At 38.7% G+C, this 27054-nt stretch overlaps 2 protein-coding genes across 2 annotated transcripts; one reads left to right on the top strand and one right to left on the bottom strand.

Moving 5' to 3' along the window:
• The first annotated feature begins 1339 nt into the window (after positions 1-1339).
• On the top strand, positions 1340-10666 carry LOC143710320 (uncharacterized). The gene is made up of 12 exons (XM_077201283.1): positions 1340-1700; positions 2036-2260; positions 2703-2859; positions 3101-3190; positions 3337-3411; positions 3674-3760; positions 4130-4204; positions 5136-5210; positions 5311-5337; positions 5576-5652; positions 9006-9049; positions 10576-10666. The coding sequence occupies exons 1-12, from the start codon at positions 1653-1655 to the stop codon at positions 10610-10612; spliced, it is 1017 nt and encodes a 338-aa protein (XP_077057398.1). The 5' UTR covers positions 1340-1652; the 3' UTR covers positions 10613-10666.
• A 5460-nt stretch (positions 10667-16126) lies between these two features.
• Positions 16127-24499, bottom strand: LOC143710319 (uncharacterized). The gene is made up of 18 exons (XM_077201282.1): positions 24044-24499; positions 23663-23792; positions 23403-23474; positions 22477-22860; positions 22081-22179; positions 21797-21878; positions 21149-21245; positions 20938-21047; positions 20452-20577; positions 20196-20310; positions 19859-19921; positions 18805-18859; positions 18538-18629; positions 18227-18344; positions 17992-18099; positions 17737-17904; positions 17304-17468; positions 16127-16390 (listed from the first exon to the last, which is right to left on the bottom strand). Exons 1-18 carry the CDS (start codon positions 24137-24139, stop codon positions 16188-16190), a joined length of 2283 nt encoding a protein of 760 aa, XP_077057397.1. The 5' UTR covers positions 24140-24499; the 3' UTR covers positions 16127-16187.
• Between the last annotated feature and the right edge of the window lie 2555 nt (positions 24500-27054).

Raw genomic sequence — 27054 nt, 5'->3', positions numbered from 1 at the left:
GCTGATTTTGACACTTTAGGCTATTAAGTTGTCTGTGTTTGCGATGTTGCCTAATTAAACTGTGAACATATTATCTCCCCCGATCAGTTTGTAACAGTTTTCCTTATTGTCAAATTCTGTGACGGGACCACGGAATTCTTCCGTGACGGGACCACGGAATATTCAGTCGTCGCCACAGATTTTTTTCACCTTCACTGGACGAGATTGCCTATTGCTGATTTTGACACTTTCAGTAGGCTATTCAAGTTGTCTGTTTTTGCATGCATGTAGCCTAATTAAACTGTGAACATATTATCTCCCCTGACCAGTTTCTATAGCCTTTTGCTTATTGACAAATTCTGTGATGGCACCACGGATTCTTCCGTGACGGGACACACGGATAACCGGATAACTAGAGGCAGGCTTGATCAATCAAACTCCCCATCCATCATCTTGTGTAAATAATATTTGGACTAATTTACAATTTTTTTTATGTTTACTCAATTGAAAGATAGGCATATACAGACAACGAAAAAAAAAATGATAAAGACTAATTATAAATTAATGTTAAATCGGACGAGTCTGTTGCCATGACGGCGACCCCACTTTCGCGGTTTTTCCGTCATTGCGAGGATCCCCTCTACAAATCGGTATGTATCTCAGACCTGCTACTTATTTACTATCTATAAATGTTGAATTAAACGTTTTAATGCGTTTTAGATGGCTTGTATTGTTGATTGCTAAATAGTTGACATGATATCGTGTCTGTAACGTTAGTGGTTTTTCTCTAAAAAAAGTATGCATTTTTACATTACAAATATTTAATGTTTTCTCAAAATGAGTTTATTTTTTTTCATCCATCCAGTAACGTTACCAACATCTCATCCTATGTAGCACCATCATGTACACCAAAAAATATAGAGGAAATCGATTTTTTTTCTCCAGTATTATTTCCTAAGTAATTAAAGCATATAGCTAGGCCCTATCCTGAAATCCGTCTGATATTGTTTCAAATCATCTTGTGTGTAAACAAAATGAAAAAAAATAATTTTATCATATGCATATGTTCAGATTTTTGTTACCGAAAATATATATGCAAAATTGCGTTTATTTAATGAGATAATGCCTACTTTGCATAATTAAACATACACATTTCAAAAACTTATAATACACTGTTTTTATATACTTAATTGTGTAATTAATCAACTGAGGAAGTTTCATGGTGATAACTATTATTTTAAAAGTTTACCCTATTCACCTATAGTGTCTCGCATTAATGTGGACATTATATTTTTTTCTCAGAGATACTGTATATCTAATTATGCTTTCTTGTCTGTTCTACAGATTATTTGCTTTTTACATATTATCTCCATTGCTCTATCTCTATCGTTTAAAAAAACAAAGGCACTTTTAAGAGCCACTCTTTCAATCTCTCTCGCTCACTCTGTTTCTCTCTTAAGTCTCTCACACTTTCTGTCTCTCTCTCTCTCTCTCTCTCTCTCTCTCTCTCTCTCTCTCTCTCTCTCTCTCTCTCTCTCTCTCTCTCTCTCTCTCCACCCCCTCCTCTCTCTCTCACTCACACACACACACACACACACACACACACACACACACACACTCATCTTCATAACTGTATAGTGTGTCTATTGTCTGTATTTTTGTATCGTATAACCATGTCAGAAAACCACCCAGGAGTCTTTGAAGATCCCAATGAGGCCAGGGTGAGAAATTTTGATAACTTTACACCCATATCTATGTCAAATAACTTTTGGTATTACATATTGTTTGTTTGTTGTTGTTGCTGTTGAGGTATGATGTTCTAGACATTTAATGTATATTGAAATAGTGTAGTATTTTATATCTTGTAGTTTTTGATTTGTGTTTTTTATTGTTACTTACTAAAAAAGCGTCCATCAAACATAACCATAAGTTAGCCATCAAAGTCTGATATTCAGATGTTTGGAGTAAATCCAGTGTCTTACTAAAACTGTATTATAACTGAACCAGGACGAAGTCATGTTTGTGACATACATTATGCCTTCTGTCTGGTTTACAGCATCAAAACATGTCAAAAGGTGGAGGGCTCAAGAAGACATGCCCAGCGTGCAAAAATAAAATTTTTAATGGCTTCAAGAAGTGCCCTATGTGCAAGGCCCCACAGCCTAAAAATGTGCGCCTAAACAAAAAGATTGAAAAATTCGAGAGAAAAAAAAAGATATGGGTTGCCAACACAAAAAAAAATCAGGTGACCTCACATTTGTGGGACGATGCCATCATTTTGGTAAGTAACTTTTGTTGTCCTGTCACCATAGTCCAGTTATTTTTGGGTACTGGGGAGACTTTCTGGTTTTGACTGAGACAAGATAATGCATTAACATATTTATGAAAGCTATTTATTCAATAGCTTTAGCATCTTAACTGTACTCTACTGTCATTGAAAAACGTTGCAAACAGACCAAAGACTCTCAGGATCACTTAGCCTGCAGTACTTTAAGATACATTCAGCAACAACCCACAAAGGGCTTCTGGGATCCTCTGGGATCTTGAATACAGCTATTCCTTGTGATGTTCCAAAAGTCTGCTTCTACCCTAAGTATTTCTTGTTGACCTGCATTTGTGTCCCAGCTTTGTGATAAGCAGACAAAGATCCATACACAGCCACACCAAAGCACTTGTAATTGTTTTTAATGTTTTTTTTTTTAATGTTTTTTTTAAATCTTTAGATAGAGAAGCTGCACGCAGTCGGCTGGAGGCCTTTGCTCCTGGTGGAATATCCACACAAGAAGGCCAAAATGATCTTGCCTAAAGATAAAGTGTTGGGCAAAAGTGCACAGACCTGTGTGGAAAACATTTATGAAATTTTTAAAATGATGGTTGAAGGTAAGACTATATTTATATACTATAAACTTTATATATGTATTTTTTTATATATATTATTATTTAGGGGTAGATGGTGTTAAGCAATGATTGGAAATAGTAAGGGCAACTGTGATGCCTAGTAAGGGCAACTGTGAAACTTCTCTGATTATATGAGGCATGTGGATTTTGTATTATTTTGCCTTAGCTTTCACATTTTGACTTAATTGCGTATAGTAAATTTTTTGTGTTTGTATTCTTCTAGTGAATACAGAACAGGCAACAGACAGTAGCCATGAGCCTGAGGAGGCTACTGTCACTCTAAATTTTGAGATAACCCCATTAAGAGAACAAGGTGCGTTCGGCCCAGATTTGGTGCCTTCACTTTATTGTGTTCTCTGAGATTTTTGTGAAAATATGCTTTAGCAGCAGATGTCTTTTCACTACACCTATTTAAACTTTTATAAGACACAATGTGACCATCTCTCCACTCATCCTCAGATTCAGTAGCCACAATATCCGTGGACCAGGGGGCTGGGACTGTGGCTGATTTTAACAAACCTCCTACTGGACAAGGTCTTAAGCTCTTCAGGTTTATTTATGTTCTTTCACAAAATTCACAAAGAATTTCATTTTAGCACAAAATAATTCCTAAATGATGTTAAAATTTCCTCATTAGGGCTTAGCGCAAATTTTTTTCTCCTAAAATGTTGAGATACTTTCATCCCTAAGATTCTTTGTGAATACAGACCCTAATTGTACTGTATATTATGTAATCTGTGTATACACTTTAGAGAGACAACATCTTCTTTGCACTCATTCTCATTCTCATCCTCAGATTTGACAAGCGGCATGAGTTTGGACCAGGGGGCTGGGACTGAGGATGGTCCAGAATGGTTGCTTAGCCCTCCTCCTACAGTACAAGGTTTTACAGTGTCCTGAGTACTTCCAACCATAGCCCTGTTATTTGAGCTCACTGTATGCTGTCAGTGGGAACAAGAACGAGAGAATTTGGTACAACATAGACCAAACAGAGAACATGAACTTTATTTTGAATGGTACCATGAGAAATTAAACTAAAAGTGAGCTCATGGTCTCAGATGGTTTGCTATGTAGTCTATGCTGTACCAAATTCTCTTGTTCTTCTTCCTACCAACAGCACTTGGGAAGCTCAAACAACAGGGCTATGGTTGGATGTACTCTGTAGTATTGCTTTAAGCTCTTTTTTTTCAGGTCTCTGTTATGACCTAATTGTATATTATGATGGACAATGCTATCTCTTCACTCATTTTAGATTCAGTAGCCGCAGTATCTGTGGACCAGGGGGCTGGGACTGTGGCTGTGGCTGATCAACCTGCTACTGGACAAGGTCTTAAACTTCTCAGCTTTATTTCTGTTCTTTATCTTTAAAACAGTGCTATGGTTGGATGTACTCTGTAGTATTGCTTTAAAGGGTTAGTTCACCCAAAAATGAAAATCAAGTCATTAATTACTCACCCCCATGCTGTACCAACCCCGTAAGACCTTCGTTCATCTTCGGAACACAAATGAAGATATTTTTGATTAAATCTGAGAGGTGGATCACTGCTACATAGGCTGCCAGAGGGAATGAAACTTGACGGCCCAGAAAGTCATTAAAGAACATGTTTAAATATTCCATGTGCCTACAGTGGCTCAACTATAAGTTTATCAAGCGACGAGACTACTTTTTTCCCGAAAAAAAACCCATAAATAACGACTTTATTCGACTATTCCTTTTCTTCCTTGTGGGCCTGAGACGAGAGTTCAAGAGATTTCCAAGACGCATGCGCGAGAACTGAGAAGAGGACGTTCTTCTTCTAATACTTCTTGTTCAGTTCTCGCGCATGCGTCGTGGAAATCTCTTGAACTCTCGTCTCAGGCCCACAAGGAAGAAAAGGAGTAGTCGAATAAAGTCGTTATTTATGGGGTTTTTTTCGGGAAAAAAGTATTCTCGTCGCTTGATAAACTTATAGTTGAGCCACTGTAGGCACATGGAATATTTAAACATGTTCTTTAATGACTTTCTGGGCCGTCAAGTTTCATTCCCTCTGGCAGCCTATGTAGCAGTGATCCACCTCTCAGATTTAATCAAAAATATCTTCATTTGTGTTTCGAAGATGAACGAAGGTCTTACGGGGTTGGTACAGCATGGGGGTGAGTAATTAATGACTTAATTTTCATTTTTGGGTGAACTAACCCTTTAAGCTCTTTTTTTCAGGTCTCTGTTATGACCTAATTGTATATTATGATATACAATGATATCTCTTCACTCATTTTAGATTCAGTAGCTGCAGTATCTGTGGACCAGGGGGCTGGGACTGTGGCTGTGGCTGATCAACCTGCTACTGGACAAGGTCTTAAACTTTTCAACTTTTCTGTTCTTTATCTTTAAAAGAATATGCTTAAGCTTCAAATATCTGTACTGTACTGAACCAAGTCTATTTGTTTATATAGGGAAAAGACGAAATCAGAGGAAGAGAGGTCTGAAATCTGACATCTGATATTCTGTCATCTTTTACATTATCAACACAAAAGTATTAATGGAATTGTTGTGCAGGTCTTCCTGATATAATTGGTTTAATTAATTTCCATATGAATTGTATGCATAGTGTTCATACTGTAGATACGCAAGTTTTCAAGTATTAAGTATTTTCTAAGGCTACATTTGCATTTGGATTATCATCTATCATTCACTACTCTATGTTCTTATGTTGTACAGTGAGAACAAAAGATTGCCCCCACAACAATCGGGATGTGCACCCATACCGTGGGATAATACGGACAAGGCAGAGAAAGGTAGGATTGGAGAGGTAGTTAGATTGTGTTATCTGATATGATGTCTTCCCTACAGAAAATACATCTTGGCTAGTCTAAGCATGTTTTGAAACTGGTTTGATCAGCCATTTTTTTTTACCAGTTCATGTTTTTGCATGAGATTTGATGGTTAAGTTCGTTTGACCATCTTATGATTGCCATTCTTAGCCTGATACACCAAACGCTTTCACATTATTTCACTTTGTGAAAAGCACCTGGGACCTCATTTATAACCTTTGTGTACGTACAAAACAGGCCCTGAAAGAGGCGTACGCCACTTCCGACGCATAAATTGTGATTTATAAAAACAAACTTGATGGGAAAATGTGCGCACCTGCACACAAACTCTGACCCATGCATACGAACGTTTTGGAGACGGAGTAGTTTGGCGACACCGATGGTGAGATGGAGTTATATTTTTTTTGTTAATTTTAGAGAGAAAATCTAAAGAAAATTATACATATACAGAAAGATAATACAAATATAATTTCACTCACAAAGCCTGTCACTTGAAGCAAATATCCACACCTTAAATGAGCGCCAGCGAAAGCGTTGGGCCGTTTAGTTAAACTGACTCATATCTAATGGCGGATGAAGTAAAACCGTAAATCTTCATTATGAGCCCCAATCATACAGTGCATGTTCACAATAGCATTTTAAATAAAATGATTTAAACTATGTTTTACTTCTGATACAAACATTTTGATTAAATATGTCATTCTCATTAATGGATTTAAACACATAAACTACATGAAATTTACTGAGGAGTTCAAACATTTTTTATATTCAATAAATATAAATATTTGTCGTGGATGTAATGCTTTTGAAAATTTTTCCTCATGCTATATATGGCATGCTATCTTTTAATGTTTTAACTACAGAGAGAATTGCTTACCATGATACTAGCAGAATGTGCAAATATAGCCTAATGCACAACATGGTCTATCTGTTTCCATTAAAAATATAAATCAATTAAAATACTATTTGGCCAGTGGAAAAGATTGAAAAAAACTTTCTCTGAAATTTATTTTACACTATTTGATTTATTTATTCAAAAACAAGGCAAGGATAGGCTACTAAATGGTTTTTATTAATGTAATGTGACAGCACATCCGTATTTCATATTTTCCTGATGTCTTGTACCGTTAAACATGTTATCACATGGATGAATAATCATATGCAAATGATATGCAGATGAGGATATGCATAGTAAAACTAGGCGTTGTAAGCTCATTTATGGTTATTTCGGGGAGGAGACGCATGTGCGCACAATCTTCTGCTGACTGGGATTGATAAAGTGAATTCTGCGCAGATTCTGGCGTACGAACGGTTTTATAAGTCTGGCTTTCGGGCGCACGTACACTTTTAGTAAGGATCCTACGCACAGTTTTATAAATGAGGCCCCAGGAACCTATCCATTGGGATATTTGCTTCCTGGTGGGCAGATACTTTCTGCTTCAACCAATTGCTACTTGGTCCTATGTTACATGCTGGAACGCACCATTTTCTCTTCAAGCCCACTCTAGCTTAGACCATCCAGCAACCAGCATAATTTTTCTGCAAGGTTTAAACTACAACTAACATCATATAAAACTGTGAAAAGATATTTGATTTAAAAAAAATCTTGGCAAAAAAAAAACCCTTAAGGCTCTTGCAGTGCCAATTTAGAAGTTGTCCTGCATCACGGGGTGTGAGTAACTGAGTGCTAGTGCTCCTTCTTGGGCACACTACTCAAGGCTCAGGTACCCCAGTGGCATGCCACTGAACCATGACATGTTCAAGTTACTTAGCATCATAAATTAAACTAAAGTGTACCATAATAGGTGAGACCCGCATCATCTGCTTAGATGTCAGCAAAGCTAACCACTGTATCTGTTGTGATCCAAATGCAGCAGTTTTTTTATTAAATAAACTAGAACAATGACAAAGACTAAGAATAAACTTGAACTATGACAAAGGCTAAGACTCCAGAACAGACCCGACAACATGCAACAGAACAACATCAAGAACTCACAAAGACTGAGCTAGACACAGGGCTTAAATACAAAGGCAAACAAGCTAAACAAGATAATGAGGGGAGTGGCTAATCAGAGACACCTAGGTGTCTCTGATTAGCCACTCAGATTAGCCACGCCCCTCAAGATAATGAGGGGGAGTAGCTGCGTCCTAATGTGCATACTATCAATCCTAAATAGTATGTGACATTAGTAATTTTAAATACTATTTAGGGCATAGTATGCACATTGGGACGCAGCTATAGTCTTCCTAGGTGTCTCTGATTAGCCACTCCCCTCATTATCTTGTTTAGCTTGTTTGCCTTTATAATAATAGACATAACGGGAACTGCTAAACAGGAAAAAAGACAGGGGAACACAGACAGGAAACATGACAGAACCCACACCGTGATAGTATCTCCTGTAGTCACAGTGGAGTGTGTCCTATTGCTAAATTTCGAATACATGTCCATAGTGAAATTTAGTACCAATTGTATCACCAGGGAATTCTTTGTTGTCACGTCTATAAAATTTGCCCTTGATCCATATCTCTAAACATTTATTTTTAAATGCCTAGAAATATTATTTAAAGGTCCTTATACAGTATTTGATGCGGAGAAAGGGTGGCAACCCTCTTCCCCGTTAACTACATGATGTTTGCTATCCTGACAGACTATTGCTTGCAAGTAATCAGAATATGGACCAGATTGTTGTTCTGCGAAATATTCTCGTTCCTATTATCTTTACCGGTAATCGTGCAAGACTGGAAAAACTGGTTAAAGAACGACCACTGCTCAGTAAGACAAAGGACCTAGCTGGAAATGAACATTTGACCTCCCCTCATACAGTCTCACCTAATCTACATTTCATTCTCTCTCAAGAATACATATGGTTTAATGTGAATGATTATCATTGAGTATTATGTTTAGTATCATTTAAAATGTCTCAGAGTGACTGGTACAAATGTCTCATTTCCAAATAAGTAAAACAAAATGTAATAAGGTTTTTAGAAGTTTGGAGAAAACTGGCACACAAAGGAAGATAGGCAAAGTTTTTTTTAGATCAATTATTGAAAAGCACACTTAATTGAGTGAGAAATTGTTTGTGTAGGCAGGGAAACAATTTTTTATTGGTGCATTCTCCAAAACAATCATGCATTAGAGGCCCCCTCGAAAACTAGATGTCACATCTCAAGGGGGTTTCCTCTTACAAAAATTACTGAAATTATTTGAAAACTGATCAACTAATGTCATTCCAAATCATTAAATTTAAGTTTGCATTGTAATTCTGTATGCAATATTTCATGTAACACGTTTCCATGTCTTTTTTTGCCTTCCACAGGGGAAGACCGAACTCCTGTATGACTGGATGCCCTGTGATCTATGGTATGATACCCTTGCTTGGACAGTTCACCCTTAGGCTGCGTTCACACTGCAGGGGCTTAATGCTCAATTCCGATTTTTTTGAAAAAAAATTTTTTTTTTGCAAGGCCGTTTACATTTCCAATTAAATGCGACCTTTTGTGATATCCTGTGTGAACGTGAAATGACCCAGAAGTGACCCGCATGCGCAGAAGTGTACTCAACGGTCAACAACGTCACTTGTTGTTTGCGGAAGTTCCGATAAGAGCCCTCGAGTTTGGCCTGAATAGAGTTTGCCAGAAGGTTGGTGGTTTAATCGCCGGTTCCACCTGACCAAGTGTCGAGGTGTCCATGAGCAAGACACCTAACCCCAGCTGCTCCCGACGAGCTGGATGGCGCCTTGTATGGCTGACACCGCCGTCAGTGTATGAATGAGAGAGTGAATGTGAGGCAAAATGTAAAGCGCTTTGGTGGCCATTGGGTCTGTGAAAGCGCTATATAAATGCAGTCTATTTACCATTAATTACATCAGAAACCTCGCTTCCCTTCCATTGACTGGTCTCAGCATCGTCCACCATAGTTGTTGTTTATCTTCTCATTCCCGCCTATTAAACGCAGAATTATGACGTTTGTCGCGTATCAATGACGTGCGGGTCGGATACATGTGACCTGGCCGTTCAGACTGAAGTCGCATTTCAAAAGATCGGATACGTATCGGATTTGGACCACATACTCAAGTGGCCTGGGTCGTATTTGAAAAGATCGGATCTGTGTCGTTCAGACTGTCGTGAAAAGATCAGATACAAGTGGGGCAAAAAAATCGGAATTGGGTCGTTTCAGCCTGCAGTGTGAACGTAGCCTTAGTATACCACATTTTTACATTGCAATGCACAACACAAACCTTCGTGTAACTTCAAAGACAACACGTTGCATGGCAAGCAACTAAACCAGTTGGTTAGAACTACTGTGTTTGACAGATGACATTGAGCCAAAAAACAAAAAAAGGAAAATAAACATGTCTCAAGTGTATTTTGACATTTAGATTCAAGGGGAACTGCTGAATAAGAACTATTGACTTATAGCCGTAGCTTGTGATCATGATAGTTGTAATGGATATACCTAAAGTTGTGTTTACCACACCCTTGACTATTCATTACCAACCCTACTCTCACTGAGTGCTACATTGGTTTAAAGCGAGGCCAGACAAGATTGCATTATCAAAATTCTGTTTTTAAGTCTTTGCAATCTACTTTATACTACTGTATACTCTATGTACTACTATCTAAATTTTATTAGGTTATGAGTTAACAGTTACCAGTTGTAAACGGTGTTGTCTAGAAATTTTTCTTTGTTTATTAAAATCTCTAGATGCTATTTTCATTTTTAGGCCTATGGTTAATCTTAACATCACTCCTATTGAATACCTTGTCTTACATCTTAATTACTGTACTCTAATATTGTGTAATAGTGTAGTGTAGACGTTACAGCATTGAATGTTAAGTCATTATTCATACCTTTTTCACTAACAACCTATCTCTTGTCTTTTTTAGCGGGAAAACCTGGCCTCCAACCTGGCAGACGGCTTGATATTCACTCCAGTTTTATTTGTCTGTCATAAACCTACACAATGCAATTTTATCCCTGTCTAGTTTGTTTTTTATGTTATTTGTTCATTTTTGGTTGGTTTGTATTGTTTTAATAAAGATTTGTATTTACTAAGCTTTTCTATGTCATGTCTAACAGACATCACTCACACTCATGTAAGTGACCTAGCAGAGATCATTGTGTAGTACTTTTAATAATAGGATGTACATGAAGATTTGAATAAATATACTAAGCTTTTCCTTTAGTAGGCATCATACTAACAGCATTTGGGCTTGTTGGTATGAAGGACTGGGGACATTTGTATTAAACATGACAGTTTATTTTATAATCTCTTGTATGTTGACAGTTTGTACAACTTATCAGTTTGTCAGGAGTACTGGAACTCCTTTTCATTTCATTCCTTCCTCTTGCTGTCAAAGACTGGTACACACTATATAAAGTCCCGTTCAAGTCGCGCACCAGTCTTCATTGTGGTACCAATGGTTACATTGCAGAAGAGTTTGGGCTGTTAAGTAACAAACGTTTACTTTAGTCTCTAAAATGGGAACTTGGGGCCCGGTTCTGTTGCCAGGTAAAAAAAGGACACTGCAACCAGGCTGTGGGCAGTTGACAGACAGTAACACTTGGGGCACTATCTTGTACCCAGCGCAATTGACTTTGTACCTCGGTGCATGTATCATTCCTATTTTGCACCAACACACAGCGGACTTTTCCCTCCACAGATGCAAACGTTCCCTGGTGCTATTTTGCAGGTTTAGAAAACAATCACGCCACTGACCAGGAAAAACCTAGTCTAAAGTCAGTGGTGCGTTGCGCATGTTATGTTATTTTAAGGGCGTCTGCTTGGCCATAATCAATGCGCATGCACTTTACTTTTCTCATCTACACACAGATGCAGCAGTTCTCATTTTTATAAAACCATGTACATTTTTACAAGGGAAGATATTCACATACGAGGGAATCATTGTTGTGTCCATGAAGATGTAAAAAAATAGGCATAAATCTAGCTAGCACATTTATCCAAATTTTTAAACGCCTGTTTGAACAAGGCTAATTTGGGTGGGTTTCTATGGGAGATGGGCCCCATACAATGTCACGTCTTTTTCCGGCCCTGACGAGAACGTTGCTCTCCTCTGTTGTGAAGTGCTCCTGGCGCACATCTGGCAAATCCTCTATTATAATCAATGGAACAAGCGCACCTGCTCTTAAAGGGAATGTGAGATGTCGCTCTGATTGGTTTATTTCATGTTAGGCCCAAACCACACCTATGAGTAATGTAGCTACTTCATTTTAGATTTGCGTCGCGCCCAAGAATCTCGCTGGTAGGCTATAATAGCAACAGCGCCCAAGATCCGCCCACAAAGTTACTTGCGTTTCACGTTTGATGTTTCAGATGTTATAATAGGGCCCATTGTCTCTCAAACATGGTTCAAGTTATGTATGAAATGGGGCTCAGCTCAATAACAGTCAGTCATTGCTGAATTGCGATGACTTTAAACAACAAAGCAAAATGGTCCAGGTCATGTGATGAAATGTCATACAGTAATCTACTAAGACAAAGCAGGCTGTTGTAGGCTATACAATGAATCTTCATATTAATTTCTAACTTTAATACACTACAGTAGTTGCTAGAGGTGAATGCACTCTAGATGTGATTAATATGGATTCTGTCCTCCATTCATTTGTTAAATAGGGATGTTTGCTAATGCCAGCCATAATGGACAGAATCTGCCTTATGGACAATAGTGTATCTTCTACAGGTTCTTATTAATCCTTCCTACAGTGTCCTCACTGTCCTGTCCCATCAGTTTCCTCATCATAGTGGTAGTTATAACTGGCCAGTCTATTGCTAAGTCACAGGTATAATGTCCTTTTTCCTCTTGATGTTCAGCAGACCATCTTTATAGAAATCACAAACTAGACTTAATCTACACTTTAACATGGGTAGTGTAAATGCTGAAAAAATATTGAATTTGTCCTTGCATGATAGTGGTTAAGCTGATGTGTATCCAGGGGAGGGCTGGGTCAAAATAATATACAATGAAATAAGACTTAATTAGGGGGAAGGGGGATTACAACAAGAAGACCTTTAAATATCCTTTTTTTATTTAATTTTATTGACTGGAAATTATGCATATATTAATTATTTCTAAATAAACAGAGACTTTTGTGTCAGTCCTCTCTAATTTCCATCCAGTGCGACTGTCTGTCAGACCTTCCATACCAGGTAGTGATGAATAAGATATATGGCATTATAGAAGAGTTTGTTTACACATAACATGTCCAGATCATGTCTGATCAATGTGTTTTTTTGTGCCTGTTCATAAGGTAGGATTTTAATATCACATTTAAATTCAATTCATTATGTCTGATGTGAGACGCCATAAATGTAAGAGTATCAGGGCTCAACTATAATAACTGGGACTTTGGCCTCCTTCTCAGGATGAAATTTGCTGTTGGTATACTCCATTCTACATCCCAATTCACCTCCATGGAGCACTGAGACTCATACTGTATCTGATGGGACTGATGATGGGGGTATCACCTGCAAACTTGATCTTGGTCATTTCTCCTCCAGCAGTACGAGCAATAACTGTACTGTACTGTTGCTGGTGGTTTGCACTCCTGATCCACTGTCTCGTGACCTGTCCTGCGCCACCCATCAACTGTCTTGTGCCACCTGTCCTGTGCACTGTGCCACTGACTTGCTGTCCCATACACTGTCCTGCACAACTCATACTGTTTTGTGACACTTGCCTACTCTCACATGGCACTCACTCAATATCCCATCTGATGTGCCTACTGTCCCTTGTCATTTGTCACTGTCCATGGGTTAGGTTTCGGATTAGGTTTAGGTTTTTAACAATTTATAAGTCTCACGGGACAGTGGTGCGGGACCATAGACCAGTGGCACAGGACAATAAGTGAGTGGCGCAGGACAGTGTACTGGACAGTAGGCGAGAAGCACAAGCCACCAGCGACAGTAGAATACAGTTTTTGCTCCTACTACCTCTCTACAGCCTTCTGGTGGCCTATCCGTATTGAGGGCATGTTTCCATATTGTTAAAATTGACCAAATTAATTATATGAAAGTATGAAGTGACACAGAGCTATATTGCCATTCATGAATTGCAGGCTGGAGAACAGATTGAGAGGATCTATCATGTTATATGCTAAGCTATGCACGCATAGGTGTTAATTGACTCCAAATGTAGCAGAGTAAACAGCCAGGTTGATGGCATTTTCCACAGCCTGGTAAGCAAACTGATAGGGATCCATGAGTGATGATACAATGGTGTGTAGCCTGAATGCAGACCAATCAAGTCAATCAATTTTTTTGTATCCAAATCAAGTAAAATCATAATCAACTTGGAGTTGCAGCTTATCCTCGCTTTTAAAGACACATTCTACTTTCCATTTTCTGAAAAAAGAGGATGTCTGGCAGGTATAGGCCTACTCAATGAGGAGTTGGTCGACTCGTAAATTGAGCAATGTCTAGGGATGAGAGATATGAGGCTGTAAAACAACTGTGCTGGTGGACATCTGGCATGCAGCTTAATTATACTTTCAGACACTAGCTACGATCTTGTTGTCCCGTTTCCAACTCTGAACCAATCACCACCCTTACTGAAATGATCACTTTTTTTCATATTAATTTAAATACTATTCTGCTTGAATACATTGGTTTTGAATATATGAAAAACAAGATCCGTGGCTTTTTATCAAAGCTCTAACCTGTCAAGTCAACACAGCATGTTAAGTACTGCCAAGTGACACCAGGTCCCATGGACAATAATTGACTTTTGATATCACCAGTGCCACTTCAGCATCCTGAAGAGTTTTTATATTGTGACAGTATACTGTAAAATGTAGATTTTCAATGAAGACTACTAGGCAATTATGTACTTTATGCACTTCAATTACAATCACAAATAATTTACAACATTTTCAAATTCACATTCAAGTTTATTGTAGCCATTTCCACAGTTGAAGAAATCTATCTTTGTGTGCTCACATGTACCACAACACACATCCAACACACAAGAAAATTCAATAGAGCATAAATGAGCTCCATATTGTCCTTTAAGTGCTAAAGTTGAGGTTGAAATGTCACAGTCCAGAATGCATAAAACAGTCCATGTCCAACAGTCCATGCAGAGGGCCAATCCATTTAGTAGATATTGCATTGATATTAATGTACACACTCATGATTGTAGTATATGAAGTTGCAGTGCAAAATAATTTCACATTTAACAACACCTAATGTTGATAATTGAATTATCATAGTGCATATTTACGTGTCTGAAAGCTTGGGGGTTAGCCTGGTAATAAAAGTTAGCCTGAGTCTGGCCATTCGGTAGCGATAAATTATTGCTTGCTGGAGCTTGTTGAAGTTTAAAAAGATAGGATCAGCCCTTGACTGATAGCTTGTCTTGGCTGATAGTATTCTAGCTCAGCGTTCACAACTCCTTGCCACCGGAGACAACCAGCTCAATGGAATCAAATCCAAACTAGCACTGTAGGGAGATGATAATCGAGCGGAAGTGCATAGGAAGGCGTGGCCAGGCAACCTGGGGTAGGTACTATCCCTGAATCATTAATCAATCAACCAATATTGTTCCTTCTAGTGATGCCTCTGTATCTTTTGCCTGATGTGTGAAGAATGAACAAGCAATGTTCTGGGTAGTTGTTATTATTCAGGAAGGGTGAGAGATAATGGAAAGTTCACAGATTTTAAAGGGGTGGTTCGGAATTTTGGACATCGGGGCTCATTTCCAAGTGAGCCTTATTGTTATTTATCAGTGGAGACAGTTTTCAAAAGTTTTCATCCATTCGTTCAAGTTGCATAGTTCGCCGGTGCTAGGCTAGCGCGAGTCAACGGTATCTGCTAGCCTGCCATTAAAAACAGTTTTCCCCCTCCACAGTACACCAAAAGCAAATAAATTATAACGCCAGACTATCGATGTAAATGTCTGTTGAGAGAATAATGTTAGAAATCAAATTACCCTTTCATTGCATTGCAATAGTTATTTTGTTCCTTGTATTTATTAGCACAGTCTACAGCAGCGGCGGAGTGATATTCAGTTACCTAGGCAACCGAGACTAAAACTAGCTAGCTAGACGTCCCCGACTGTAGTCCGCTTCTGTTCTGTGTTTACTTTTCGGCGCAGTACTACTAACCGGAGCAAAGTAAAATACCGCCGCTGCTGAGAAACTAGTTCCTGTAAATGTAATGAGATCATTGAGATGCAAGAGTAGTTTGATTTCTAACATTATTCTCTCAACAGACATTTACATCGACAGTCTGGCGTTATAATTTATTTGCTTTTGGTGTACTGTGTCGTGGGTAAAACTGTTTTTAATGGCAGGCTAGCAGTTACCGTTGACTCGCGCTAGCCTAGCACCGGCGAACTATGCAACTTGAACGACTGGAAGAAAATCTTTGAAAAATATCTCTACTGATAAATAAGACTAAGGCTCACTTGGAAATGAGCCCCGATGTCCAAAATTCCGAACCACCCCTTTAAAAACAAAACAAAACAGAGTGGTCTCCTTTCTAATCTTCTTCTGACTCTGGACTACTAAAGTCATATTCGTCATCAGTGTCCGTTCTGCATTCTGTGTCCTGTATCTGGAGGTCATCAACTATAGCACTATACGTGCTCACAGCTTGTTGGCATAAACTCTCCAGTGCAGAGGACCTCCGCATGAGGACACTTTTCCAACCAGCTGCAGCATCCTCTGACATGTCACCAAAATCTGTAACATACATAAACATAAGAATAACAAGTATTGTTCCAAAATTATAGCATGTAGAACCACATATGACAGAATCATGTTACTCAATTTCTTGTTTTTTGTTTTGTTTAGATTTTTTGGTTATTGTTGCAAGAAAACTTAAACACGGAATACAAGGACATTTTATTGTCATATGCATAGTTATTGTATGTAAGAAATTCATAGAAATTGTATGTGCTTGACAGCCTATACTTTGCATAAATTGGGGGTATAAAGTGCAGTCGGGGAGGGATGGGGGTTTGCAGAAGCTGTGACTGTCTGTGTGTAATTGGGGGGGGGGGGGGGGGGGCTATGTTGAGGTGAGGATAGGGCAAACAAAGTGTGAGGGTGGAGCAGAGTGGTATGACTAATATAGAAAAAACAAAACTTGTGGCTCTTTTCCACAGACTGGTACCAGATCCACTTGACTCTGGTACCAAGCACTTTTGGTTCCACCTCTGTTGAAGTTCCAACAATGATGTGTAGATAGCTCTGTGGTCATTGTTATCGCTAGCATCATAATATTAACGTTCTGAGCAGGCCCTCAGCAGCAGCTTAGTGTTAGCAAGACAGGACGGCCGATAGAGTAAATATTGCCATCTCCCCAAAAACATGTCTGTATTGTGATGAATTCAGAATACTGTTGATTTTATTTGTTCTGCTGTAGTGATTGATGTTACCAACTTTTACACAATGGTGATGCTAAGATAGTTTACTTCAGTGTTGCTGTAGCAACCAGTTACATGAAATGGTACTTTTATGCAGTGGAAAATGAAACCAAAAATTTGAAAATAAACCAAGTAGAGTCATGTTGAGGTGAGTTGAACTGATACCATTCAGTAGAAAAGGGACTATACATATGTTAGTGAGAAAAAAAACTCCAAATTTGACTTACAGCCCATTCTGATGTTCTCTTTCAGCTTCTCCACTCCCTTTATCTCCTTACGAAGAGACGTGATGTGCTGAGACATCTCCTTCACCAGGATACTCTGCTCCTCCTCAAGGCGTCTAACTAGCATCATTTGGTCAAAAATAGACCGTTTTAACCTGAAGGAGCGACCTTTAAGTAGAGGGAATTGATGGAAAAAGTGATTTAGTATTTATGATGATTAAGTTATAAACCCAAACATACAAGAGAGAGAGAGAAAGATATATATATATATATATATATATAGAGAGAGAGAGAGAGAGAGAGAGAGAAAGAGAGAGAGAGAGAGAGAGAGAGAGAGAGAGAGAGATTTTCATTGCAATAAAATACTTTTTTTTTTTTTATTAAAAAATAAAAAAGACAGGCATACATTTTAGAGAACATGTCAGGACTACCATACCATCCTCACGTCTCTCCCAAGGCAGGATGTAGTCCTCTGTCAAATTGGAGGCCAACTCCTCGTCAATTGTATCCTCTGCAATTGCATTGTACAGCAGGATCTTTTGTTTCAGTTTTTTTTTTAATTCTCTTATTTTTCTTCTTTTTCTTTGTCTTGTTTGATTGCTATCTGCAAAGTGAAATAAGAAAAATTTCAGGAAAACAGTTTTTGTTTGTTTGCATTTACAATGTGCCATTTGAATATTAGTCAACCAACCATTCTGACGATAGAGGTCATGCTTCTTGCGTAGCAGGGCCACTAAGATGCTCTCTATCTCAGCCCTGAGATCCTCTGTTGCTCCCTGTTCTGTTGTGCTAACTGGCTCTAAATAGGTAACACAATTAAACGATTGTTTCATTTAAAAATGTCTGATCACCTTATGTAGTTCATATTTGAACAAAGTAATTAACAGTTGTATTTGTGAAAAATCTGAGCGCTACGCATGATTTACCTGTGACTGCCCACTGCTGAACATCACCCACCCACTGCTGTGCTGTTTGTTCAGTGATGTCATTCTTCTGGCAGAAATCACTGAAGCTAGCAGCTTCCAACTTTGCCCTCTCGGAGATCTTTAAATCACACAAAAATAAAAAAATATCATGCAAGCTTTCAGCCAATCCCGGGATCAAGAAATTCCTTCATCTACAGTTTATAAATGAATGAATGAATGAGCTTATTACAGATGGATGGACTCCAGCTCTGCTGTTTGTTGTTAAAATGTATGTTGTGTCAGGCAAGAGGACCATTGGGAAATGTCCTTACTTTGATGTATCTGCGGGCCAAGACTTTGTGAAGGTTCTCTGTCTTTTTTCTGTTCCACCCCATGGCCTGTTGAGTGAGCATATTCTCTCTCCCTGTTTAAAAAAATAAATCTGCATGCATGATTGGATCAATTTACTTGGGAAAGACCATTGCAGTTAGACACAACCTAACACAACAAATACTTTAGTGCAAGGAGAACAGGAAATTACATTTTAGAAGTCAGAAATACCTCATCACAGAGTATGGTTTGTAATGTGTCATACCAACCTGCTTTTGTCATGTACTTTGTGACAAGAGCTGCCCTGGAGAGAAAGCTGTTTACCTAGATAAACAATACAGAAATTAAATGTATTCCTATTTTATATTACCAAAAAACAACAACAAATAAACAAAAACATACTGTATGTAAATGTGAACGTGTAGCCATACTTATTGTTGAACTAATATCTTATCGTCAACTAGCTCTCCACCTCAGAATGCCATGGAAACTAAAGCGACCACGCCCTTTCAGCCATAGCCATAGACAGCAAAATAGGAAAGATCAAGCCCAATTTTTCAAAGTTGGGTCTTGCCAATTGGGTCTACATTTTAAAACATCACAATGACATGCCAGAGCTGTGACAATCGGCATTTTCATAGAATCCCATGAAACTGGGTGATGATTTTGCACTGTCACCAGCCTGGTGTGTCAAATGGGGTCCTACTGGTAGGTTGGAAAAAGTCTACCATGGCCTACTGGTTAGGGCCTTGGGCGTGTGTCTCGTTCGAATGCCGACCAGGAGGAGGGTGGTTGTGTGGAAAGTAAAAGTGGGTGGGGAAAGTTGTTGAAAATCGCTGTCCTGTCCACATCCACGGCTAAGGTGCCCTTAAGCAAGGCACCAAACCCTCCACTGCTCCCCGGGCGCCGCATCAGCTGACTGCCCACTGCTCTAGTGGTAAGGAGTTAGTGTGTGTGACCTCACTGTGTGCTGTGTATGTGCGTCTCTAATTCACGGATAGGTTAAATGCAGAGACTGAATTTCCCTAACAGGATCAAAAGTGTGTATATAATTAAATAGTGCAGCTCAGAGGGAACATAACTTGAAATAGTGATGTATCATGCAGACACCACCACTACTCACTTTTTACTCAGAGGAGACATAATGTGTGTTGCACTTGTGAGATAATGTGTGTTGTGCTCTGATGGTCATTCGAGCAAGCATAGATCTTTGTTTGATACCCTGATGTGCATTATCCTTCACACTCTGCTTGTCTCACACATAAATGTATCAGTGAAGTCTCCTATATCTACATAGTTACAATAATGTCGGTGATAACATACTTGCTCAACTTCCTCTCCAACAGTGTTCCCTGCTCCATCCTGATTCCTGCCGCCCCATCTCACCTGCAACATAGTGTTGGATTAATTTCATACCATAACTTTAAAAATCTAATGTTATGCAATCATGGATTATGTGCACATTAAAATCATTTTCACATTAAAGGTGTCATATTTTATCTGCATAATATACTACACAAGATATCATAATCAAAGACTTACAATTTAGTATATTGCCACTAATACCAGATTAAAATAATAAAAAACAATCATTGCTCGGCTTTTCGCATTAGCTGCCTGCTGGCTACTGTTGCATCTGAATTTCAGTAATTTGAGGTACCTCGCATTTTGCTGTATGAGCTTTGGCATGCATCACACTGAGAAATGGCCTCATTTCCATCAGCGGTTGAAGATCTGATGATTCTTCAGTCACTTTGCTTAGGTATGGCCAGTACCTAAAAAGAAGCACAGCATTAGTAGGCATTAACCAACACTTTGCCTGGCCATCAATATAAAACAACTGAAAAAAAAAGCAGGCACTTGACACTTAATGTACAGTAGGTTGACCGAGTTTCAATATGACAGATAAAAATTACCTGCAGACAACATCCATGCAGAAGAAAGTGACATTGGCCCTCTCTGACAATTCCCTCTGTAAAAACATTGGGTAGGCGAAGACCTCGCCCCGGTAGTGGTTCAGTCCTCGCAGCAATATCCCGTGTCTGATACACAAGAGGACAATATGGTTAATGATCAATTTACACAATAAGACCTGTGGAAAACAAAGCTAATCAAAACCCTCTATTCAAAGCCTCTCAGTCTCTCTCAGTCTCCCTCTCTCTCTCTCTCTCTCTCTCTCTCTCTCACACACACACACACAGACATTTCCCCATCAATCTCTACATATGTGACTAACTGATATTTAAAACAATCTTCTAGGGAAAAAAATCTGTTAAGGGGATTTACTTTCCTTCCCATAAGGAAATTTAACATGACTCTGATACATTTATCCACAAATGAGTTTCCACAGCGTGTAACAAATGGCATCTGTACAATTGCACACTTCTGATCTACCCACATACCTGCAGACTGCCACTTGTATCCCCTCTTCATCTATTTTGGACGATGATTTTTTTGACGTCTCCTTACTCGCCCTGAACCTTGAAACGCCACATGTTCCACTGTTATCTGCCTGTAAAGTCAGATATCACTCGTCTTAACAAATAGAAAACAGAAAAGACACTCAAACATAAGCAGTAGATATACTGTCTTAATATGCAATATTTGACATACTCTTGTCATGCTGCTGCCTCTGACATTGTTGAGAAAGGCTGATACCTCCTCATCTTTGGCAAGAAATAACCCCTTGTACAGAGAGGGTTCCTCATTCCTGTCCAATAAAATTGATCACAAAAAAAATCCTCTTTTAACTGACCAAACATGACTCTACATGCAACTAGATGTAGACCACAGCTGTGGTTTTGATATTGAGATTAATGCCTGTATAATATGAACATACCCTTTTGATTTTTTGAAGCGATAATGTTTGCGATTGCCATCGCAACACACTGCCAACATGTCTGGGTGACATGCTGGACAATAAAAGTGATTTACTTCACACATCACCTCTTCTGTATGCTTGCAAAAACAATATTTGAAAAAGCTTTTCTGGAACGTATCTGCACAGACATTTCCCGGCTATGACATAAAAAAAATTGTGTTTACAGAAAAGAAATATTACAATATTACAGTAATTTGATTGTGTGTAACAATGATTCAAGCAGATTTACCCTTCCAGCCTGAACAGAACGGTGCTCCAGTAGCTTTAAAAAGGCATGCCTTGACATCGAAGGAGCCGATACTTTGATGTGAGCAAAAGCTTCAAAGACATCAAAACTATATAGTGTCTGGCAGTTTGTTGTGCTTGGCCAGTAACGGTACCTGAGGAGCTCTTTCACCCCTGGGGTCCATTCCACAAGGCAGGTAGGACAAACTTTACAGGGCAAACAGACATCATATCGTCCTGTCAAAAAAGAGACACATTAAACGTGTTTCACAGAATCAACTTTTTCCAACTCAACTGTCCCTTATTAATTCACTGTAGTATTTGATATGGCATTAACATTTGGCAATTGGTATATTTCTCAAGAGAAAAGCTTTGCCTTGATGGCAATTGTTAACTTCTGCGGTACTACGAAACAAAAAGCAGGACTTTCCAAACTTACCATTCATGGTGACCACAGAAATATGCTTGCCAGAGGTGACCTTAATCTCATGGGTGCACTCACATAGTGCCCTATGTGCGGGCAATGGCAACTGACATACTGCAATGCAAAGAGGTTGTTACATTTTTCCTCAATCGAGAAGGTATATCACTTGTCATATCAGTGATTCAAAACCAACATCTACAAAATAGACAACTCTACCATGTCATTATCACTGTTTGCTTACTAATAGCACGTTTCATAGTCAAAGCCAAACAAAAACAATTTCTTCAGTCAAAGAGTGATTCAAATTAAGAGTTTAAACCTTTTCCATTGACAAAGTATATCAACAAAGAATATTTGTGTAATTAGTAATTACCCTTTACTAGTCAACACAAATTGTTAATAAACACATACCCTGCTCACAAAAGTGAGGCTGGCCGTTTTCACCCATCACCACAGCCTTTGTGGGGGGAATAGACTCCAGGTAGCCGTGGAAAATTGCCTCCCTGCCATGGAACACATTCTTTTTGTGAGCCTCCATGTCGCATCCTCCACATAGATACTCCATGTCCAGTGGCACACAATCCAGGCACCTAATTACTGCCTCTCCGGCACCGCACCTGTGACATTTTTGGTAGAAGTCTCTTTCAGCGGACAGTTTAGCATCAAGCAGCGCTGGCCTTGCTGCTTTTGCCCTTGTATCAGCGTGTAGCTGCCGCTGTGCCCATGCTGTTTTTTCAGCTGCCACATTAACCTCAACCGAGTCAAGAGTGTCCCTCAGCTGTTGAAGACACGTTTCTGAAAATAAATGAAAATAAATAAATAACTGTTAAACAACCCTTCGATTGAGTGAAGGCACAATAGATAAAAATTACATAATACTGAATGGTACGACAATAATTATGACTTAAAATCTGACTTTGACCAAGCCATTCACGACAGTGTCCATTCAATGTTGGTTTAATGTACTGTATATGGACTGGATCATTGTATCACAAACCATTGTATCACAATGGTCTCACAAACCGTGTAATATGCTTCCGATAATAGACCAGTTTGAAATGAAGAGTTGGAGTGTCTATCACTTCCCAAAATAGGCAAGAATTTCTAAAAGCAAGCTATGCAAAAGCAATGAGTGCAGAAAAAAATAGAATATAATGCACATGTTCTGTCTACAACAACAAAATACAAACACAAACCACTTTTAATGTAGTTGCGTGGAGAAGAAGCGTGAGACATCAACAACAATGAATCGAGGAAAAGTTTACAGGGTCATTAGAAAAGTTGTTGATATGGAGGAATAGGAAATGTAGTTATAGGGATTATACAAACATACTCACCAAGACTTGCAGTAATCTCTTCTTCGATCTGAGGGACTTCCTCAGACACTGTGTTCACTTGAACTTCAGAAGCTGCAAAGGCCAATACAATAGGTAATCTATTCTATCAGGGTCTTACTGTAAAGCATCATATATTTTAGTCCAGAAAATTAACAATATTCAATCATACATCTGGCTCAGTGAGCTCAAACCATCTTTTCACTCACCAACATTTAGATAATTATCATTATTAAACTATAACAGTGATATAAACAACGAACCTAATGCACGACGTTCTGCTTTTTGACGTTTCTTACGTCTGTTACTTGTGGCCGCTGCGCTTGCGACTGCTTTCCCTCTCTTAGTCCTCTTTCTTTTTTGAGGGACATGGCTTCCCATTGCCATTGCAGCCTATATGAAAATAAAATATTAATGTTTTCTGATAGAATATCAGACTTATGGTTATGTTTGATGGACGCTTTTTTCCAAAGTAACTAACAATAAAAAACACAAAACTAAAACTACAAGATATAAAATACTACACTACTCCAATGTCCATTAAATGTCTAGAACATCATACCTCAACAGCAACTACAACAAACAAACAATATGTAAATAGTGATTTTCAGAGACATGGGTGTAAGTTTATCAAAACTTCTCACCCTGGCCTCATGGAGAAGAGCCTTGCTAATTTCAGCAGCCATATGGCCCCTGACCTCATTGGGATCTTCAAAGAATCCTGGGTGGTTTTCCGACATGGTGCATGCACAGATACAATACAAAAATACAGACAATAGACACACAATACAGATATGAAGATGAGTGTGTGTGTGTGTGTGTGTGTGTGTGTGTGTGTGTGTGTGTGTGTGTGTGTGTGTGTGTGTGTGTGTGAGTGAGAGAGAGAGGAGGGGGTGGAGAGAGAGAGAGAGAGAGAGAGAGAGAGAGAGAGAGAGAGAGAGAGAGAGAGAGAGAGAGAGAGAGAGAGAGAGAGAGAGAGAGAGACAGAAAGTGTGAGAGACTTAAGAGAGAAACAGAGTGAGCGAGAGAGATTGAAAGAGTGGCTCTTAAAAGTGCCTTTGTTTTTTTAAACGATAGAGATAGAGCAATGGAGATAATATGTAAAAAGCAAATAATCTGTAGAACAGACAAGAAAGCATAATTAGATATACAGTATCTCTGAGAAAAAAATATAATGTCCACATTAATGCGAGACACTATAGGTGAATAGGGTAAACTTTTAAAATAATAGTTATCACCATGAAACTTCCTCAGTTGATTAATTACACAATTAAGTATATAAAAACAGTGTATTATAAGTTTTTGAAATGTGTATGTTTAATTATGCAAAGTAGGCATTATCTCATTAAATAAACGCAATTTTGCATATATATTTTCGGTAACAAAAATCTGAACATATGCATATGATAAAATTATTTTTTTTCATTTTGTTTACACACAAGATGATTTGAAACAATATCAGACGGATTTCAGGATAGGGCCTAGCTATATGCTTTAATTACTTAGGAAATAATACTGGAGAAAAAAAATCGATTTCCTCTATATTTTTTGGTGTACATGATGGTGCTACATAGGATGAGATGTTGGTAACGTTACTGGATGGATGAAAAAAAATAAACTCATTTTGAGAAAACATTAAATATTTGTAATGTAAAAATGCATACTTTTTTTAGAGAAAAACCACTAACGTTACAGACACGATATCATGTCAACTATTTAGCAATCAACAATACAAGCCATCTAAAACGCATTAAAACGTTTAATTCAACATTTATAGATAGTAAATAAGTAGCAGGTCTGAGATACATACCGATTTGTAGAGGGGATCCTCGCAATGACGGAAAAACCGCGAAAGTGGGGTCGCCGTCATGGCAACAGACTCGTCCGATTTAACATTAATTTATAATTAGTCTTTATCATTTTTTTTTTCGTTGTCTGTATATGCCTATCTTTCAATTGAGTAAACATAAAAAAAATTGTAAATTAGTCCAAATATTATTTACACAAGATGATGGATGGGGAGTTTGATTGATCAAGCCTGCCTCTAGTTATCCGGTTATCCGTGTGTCCCGTCACGGAAGAATCCGTGGTGCCATCACAGAATTTGTCAATAAGCAAAAGGCTATAGAAACTGGTCAGGGGAGATAATATGTTCACAGTTTAATTAGGCTACATGCATGCAAAAACAGACAACTTGAATAGCCTACTGAAAGTGTCAAAATCAGCAATAGGCAATCTCGTCCAGTGAAGGTGAAAAAAATCTGTGGCGACGACTGAATATTCCGTGGTCCCGTCACGGAAGAATTCCGTGGTCCCGTCACAGAATTTGACAATAAGGAAAACTGTTACAAACTGATCGGGGGAGATAATATGTTCACAGTTTAATTAGGCAACATCGCAAACACAGACAACTTAATAGCCTAAAGTGTCAAAATCAGCAATAGGCTGTCCAGTGAAGGTGAAACAATCTGTGGCGACCACTGAATATTCCGTGGTCCCGTCACGGAAGAATCCGTGGTGCCATCACAGAATTTGACAATAAGTAAAAACGGTTACAAACTGATCGGGGGAGATAATATGTTCACAGTTTAATGAGGCAACATCGCAAACACAGACAACTTACTGTAATAGCCTAAAGTGTCAAAATCAGCAATAGGCTATATCGTCCAGTGAAGGTGAAACAATCTGTGGCGACCACTGAATATTCCGTGGTACGGTCACGGAAGAATTCCGTGGTCCCGTCACGGTAGAATCCGTGGTGCCATCACAGAATTTGTCAATAAGCAAAAGGCTATAGAAACGGGTCAGGGGAGATAAGAGGTTCACAGTTTAATTAGGCTACATGCATCACAAACACAGACAACTTGAATACGGAAAGTGTCAAAATCAGCAATAGGCAATCTCGTCCAGCTGTGAAAAAATCTGTGGCGACCACTGAATATTCCGTGGTACGGTCACGGAATTCAGGGTGACCAGACGTTATCCTAGCGATCAAACGACGGCAGAACAATCAAGTTAAAATCACTTTAAAACTAAATATTTAAAGTAAAGTACTTTAAGTAAACTCAGAATATTCAAAGCGATACATTTACAAATTATAAAACGACGTCAATTGGGGGAGCGCGTGTGTTGTAACTGTCCGTGTGTGGACCACGGATGCTGCCTGTCATTGACTTACATAGGCATCACTTCCGTGGGCACATCACGGAATTTTCGGCGATTCCGTGAAACTTCCACGGATTTTGAGCTAAGGGTCCGTGTTCATTTCACGGAATTCTGTGAGATCAGGTTGCACTGACTATTGCTGGGACATAATGAAAATCAGTTTAAGCAAATAAATCATGTTTATTTTCTTGCTTTTCCAATGCAAGTGTTGATCCATAATGCCTAAAGTAGAAGTGCTGAACAACTGAACAGAGGTGCTGAACAACTGTTGTGCAGGAACTGGTGATGGTTAGTCCATGAGAACACTTGTGAAGGCTGATGCGAGTTCATAGATGAGTTCTGGGCATTGGACTATTGGAATTGGTTACGGGAATTGGTGGAAAAACTCTCAAAAGAAAAAAATAGGTCTATTCGCTTCAAATTCTGCATTATAGCATATGGAATAAAAACAGTTTTCTGGTTAATGCATGATGCATGTTTACTTTAACTT

This window comes from Siphateles boraxobius, unplaced genomic scaffold (assembly GCF_051911475.1).
Source record: "Siphateles boraxobius isolate OS27281-9 unplaced genomic scaffold, OSU_SipBor_1 46, whole genome shotgun sequence".
Lineage (NCBI taxonomy): Eukaryota > Metazoa > Chordata > Actinopteri > Cypriniformes > Leuciscidae > Siphateles > Siphateles boraxobius.
Note: the sequence above shows the minus strand (reverse complement) of the source record. Positions and strands in the feature narration are given on the sequence as shown.

Coding starts and splice junctions, on each gene's coding strand:
- LOC143710320 (XM_077201283.1), top strand. CDS start 1,653: ATGTCAGAAAACCACCCAGGAGTCTTTGAAGATCCCAATGAGGCCAGG. Junction 3,761..4,129: donor CCCTCCTCCTACAGTACAAG/GTTTTACAGTGT, acceptor CACTCATTTTAG/ATTCAGTAGCCGCAGTATCT. Junction 5,211..5,310: donor TCAACCTGCTACTGGACAAG/GTCTTAAACTTT, acceptor TTGTTTATATAG/GGAAAAGACGAAATCAGAGG.
- LOC143710319 (XM_077201282.1), bottom strand. CDS start 24,139: ATGTCGGAAAACCACCCAGGATTCTTTGAAGATCCCAATGAGGTCAGG. Junction 23,475..23,662: donor AGCAGAACGTCGTGCATTAG/GTTCGTTGTTTA, acceptor TGGCCTTTGCAG/CTTCTGAAGTTCAAGTGAAC. Junction 18,630..18,804: donor AAAGTACATGACAAAAGCAG/GTTGGTATGACA, acceptor TTTTTTAAACAG/GGAGAGAGAATATGCTCACT.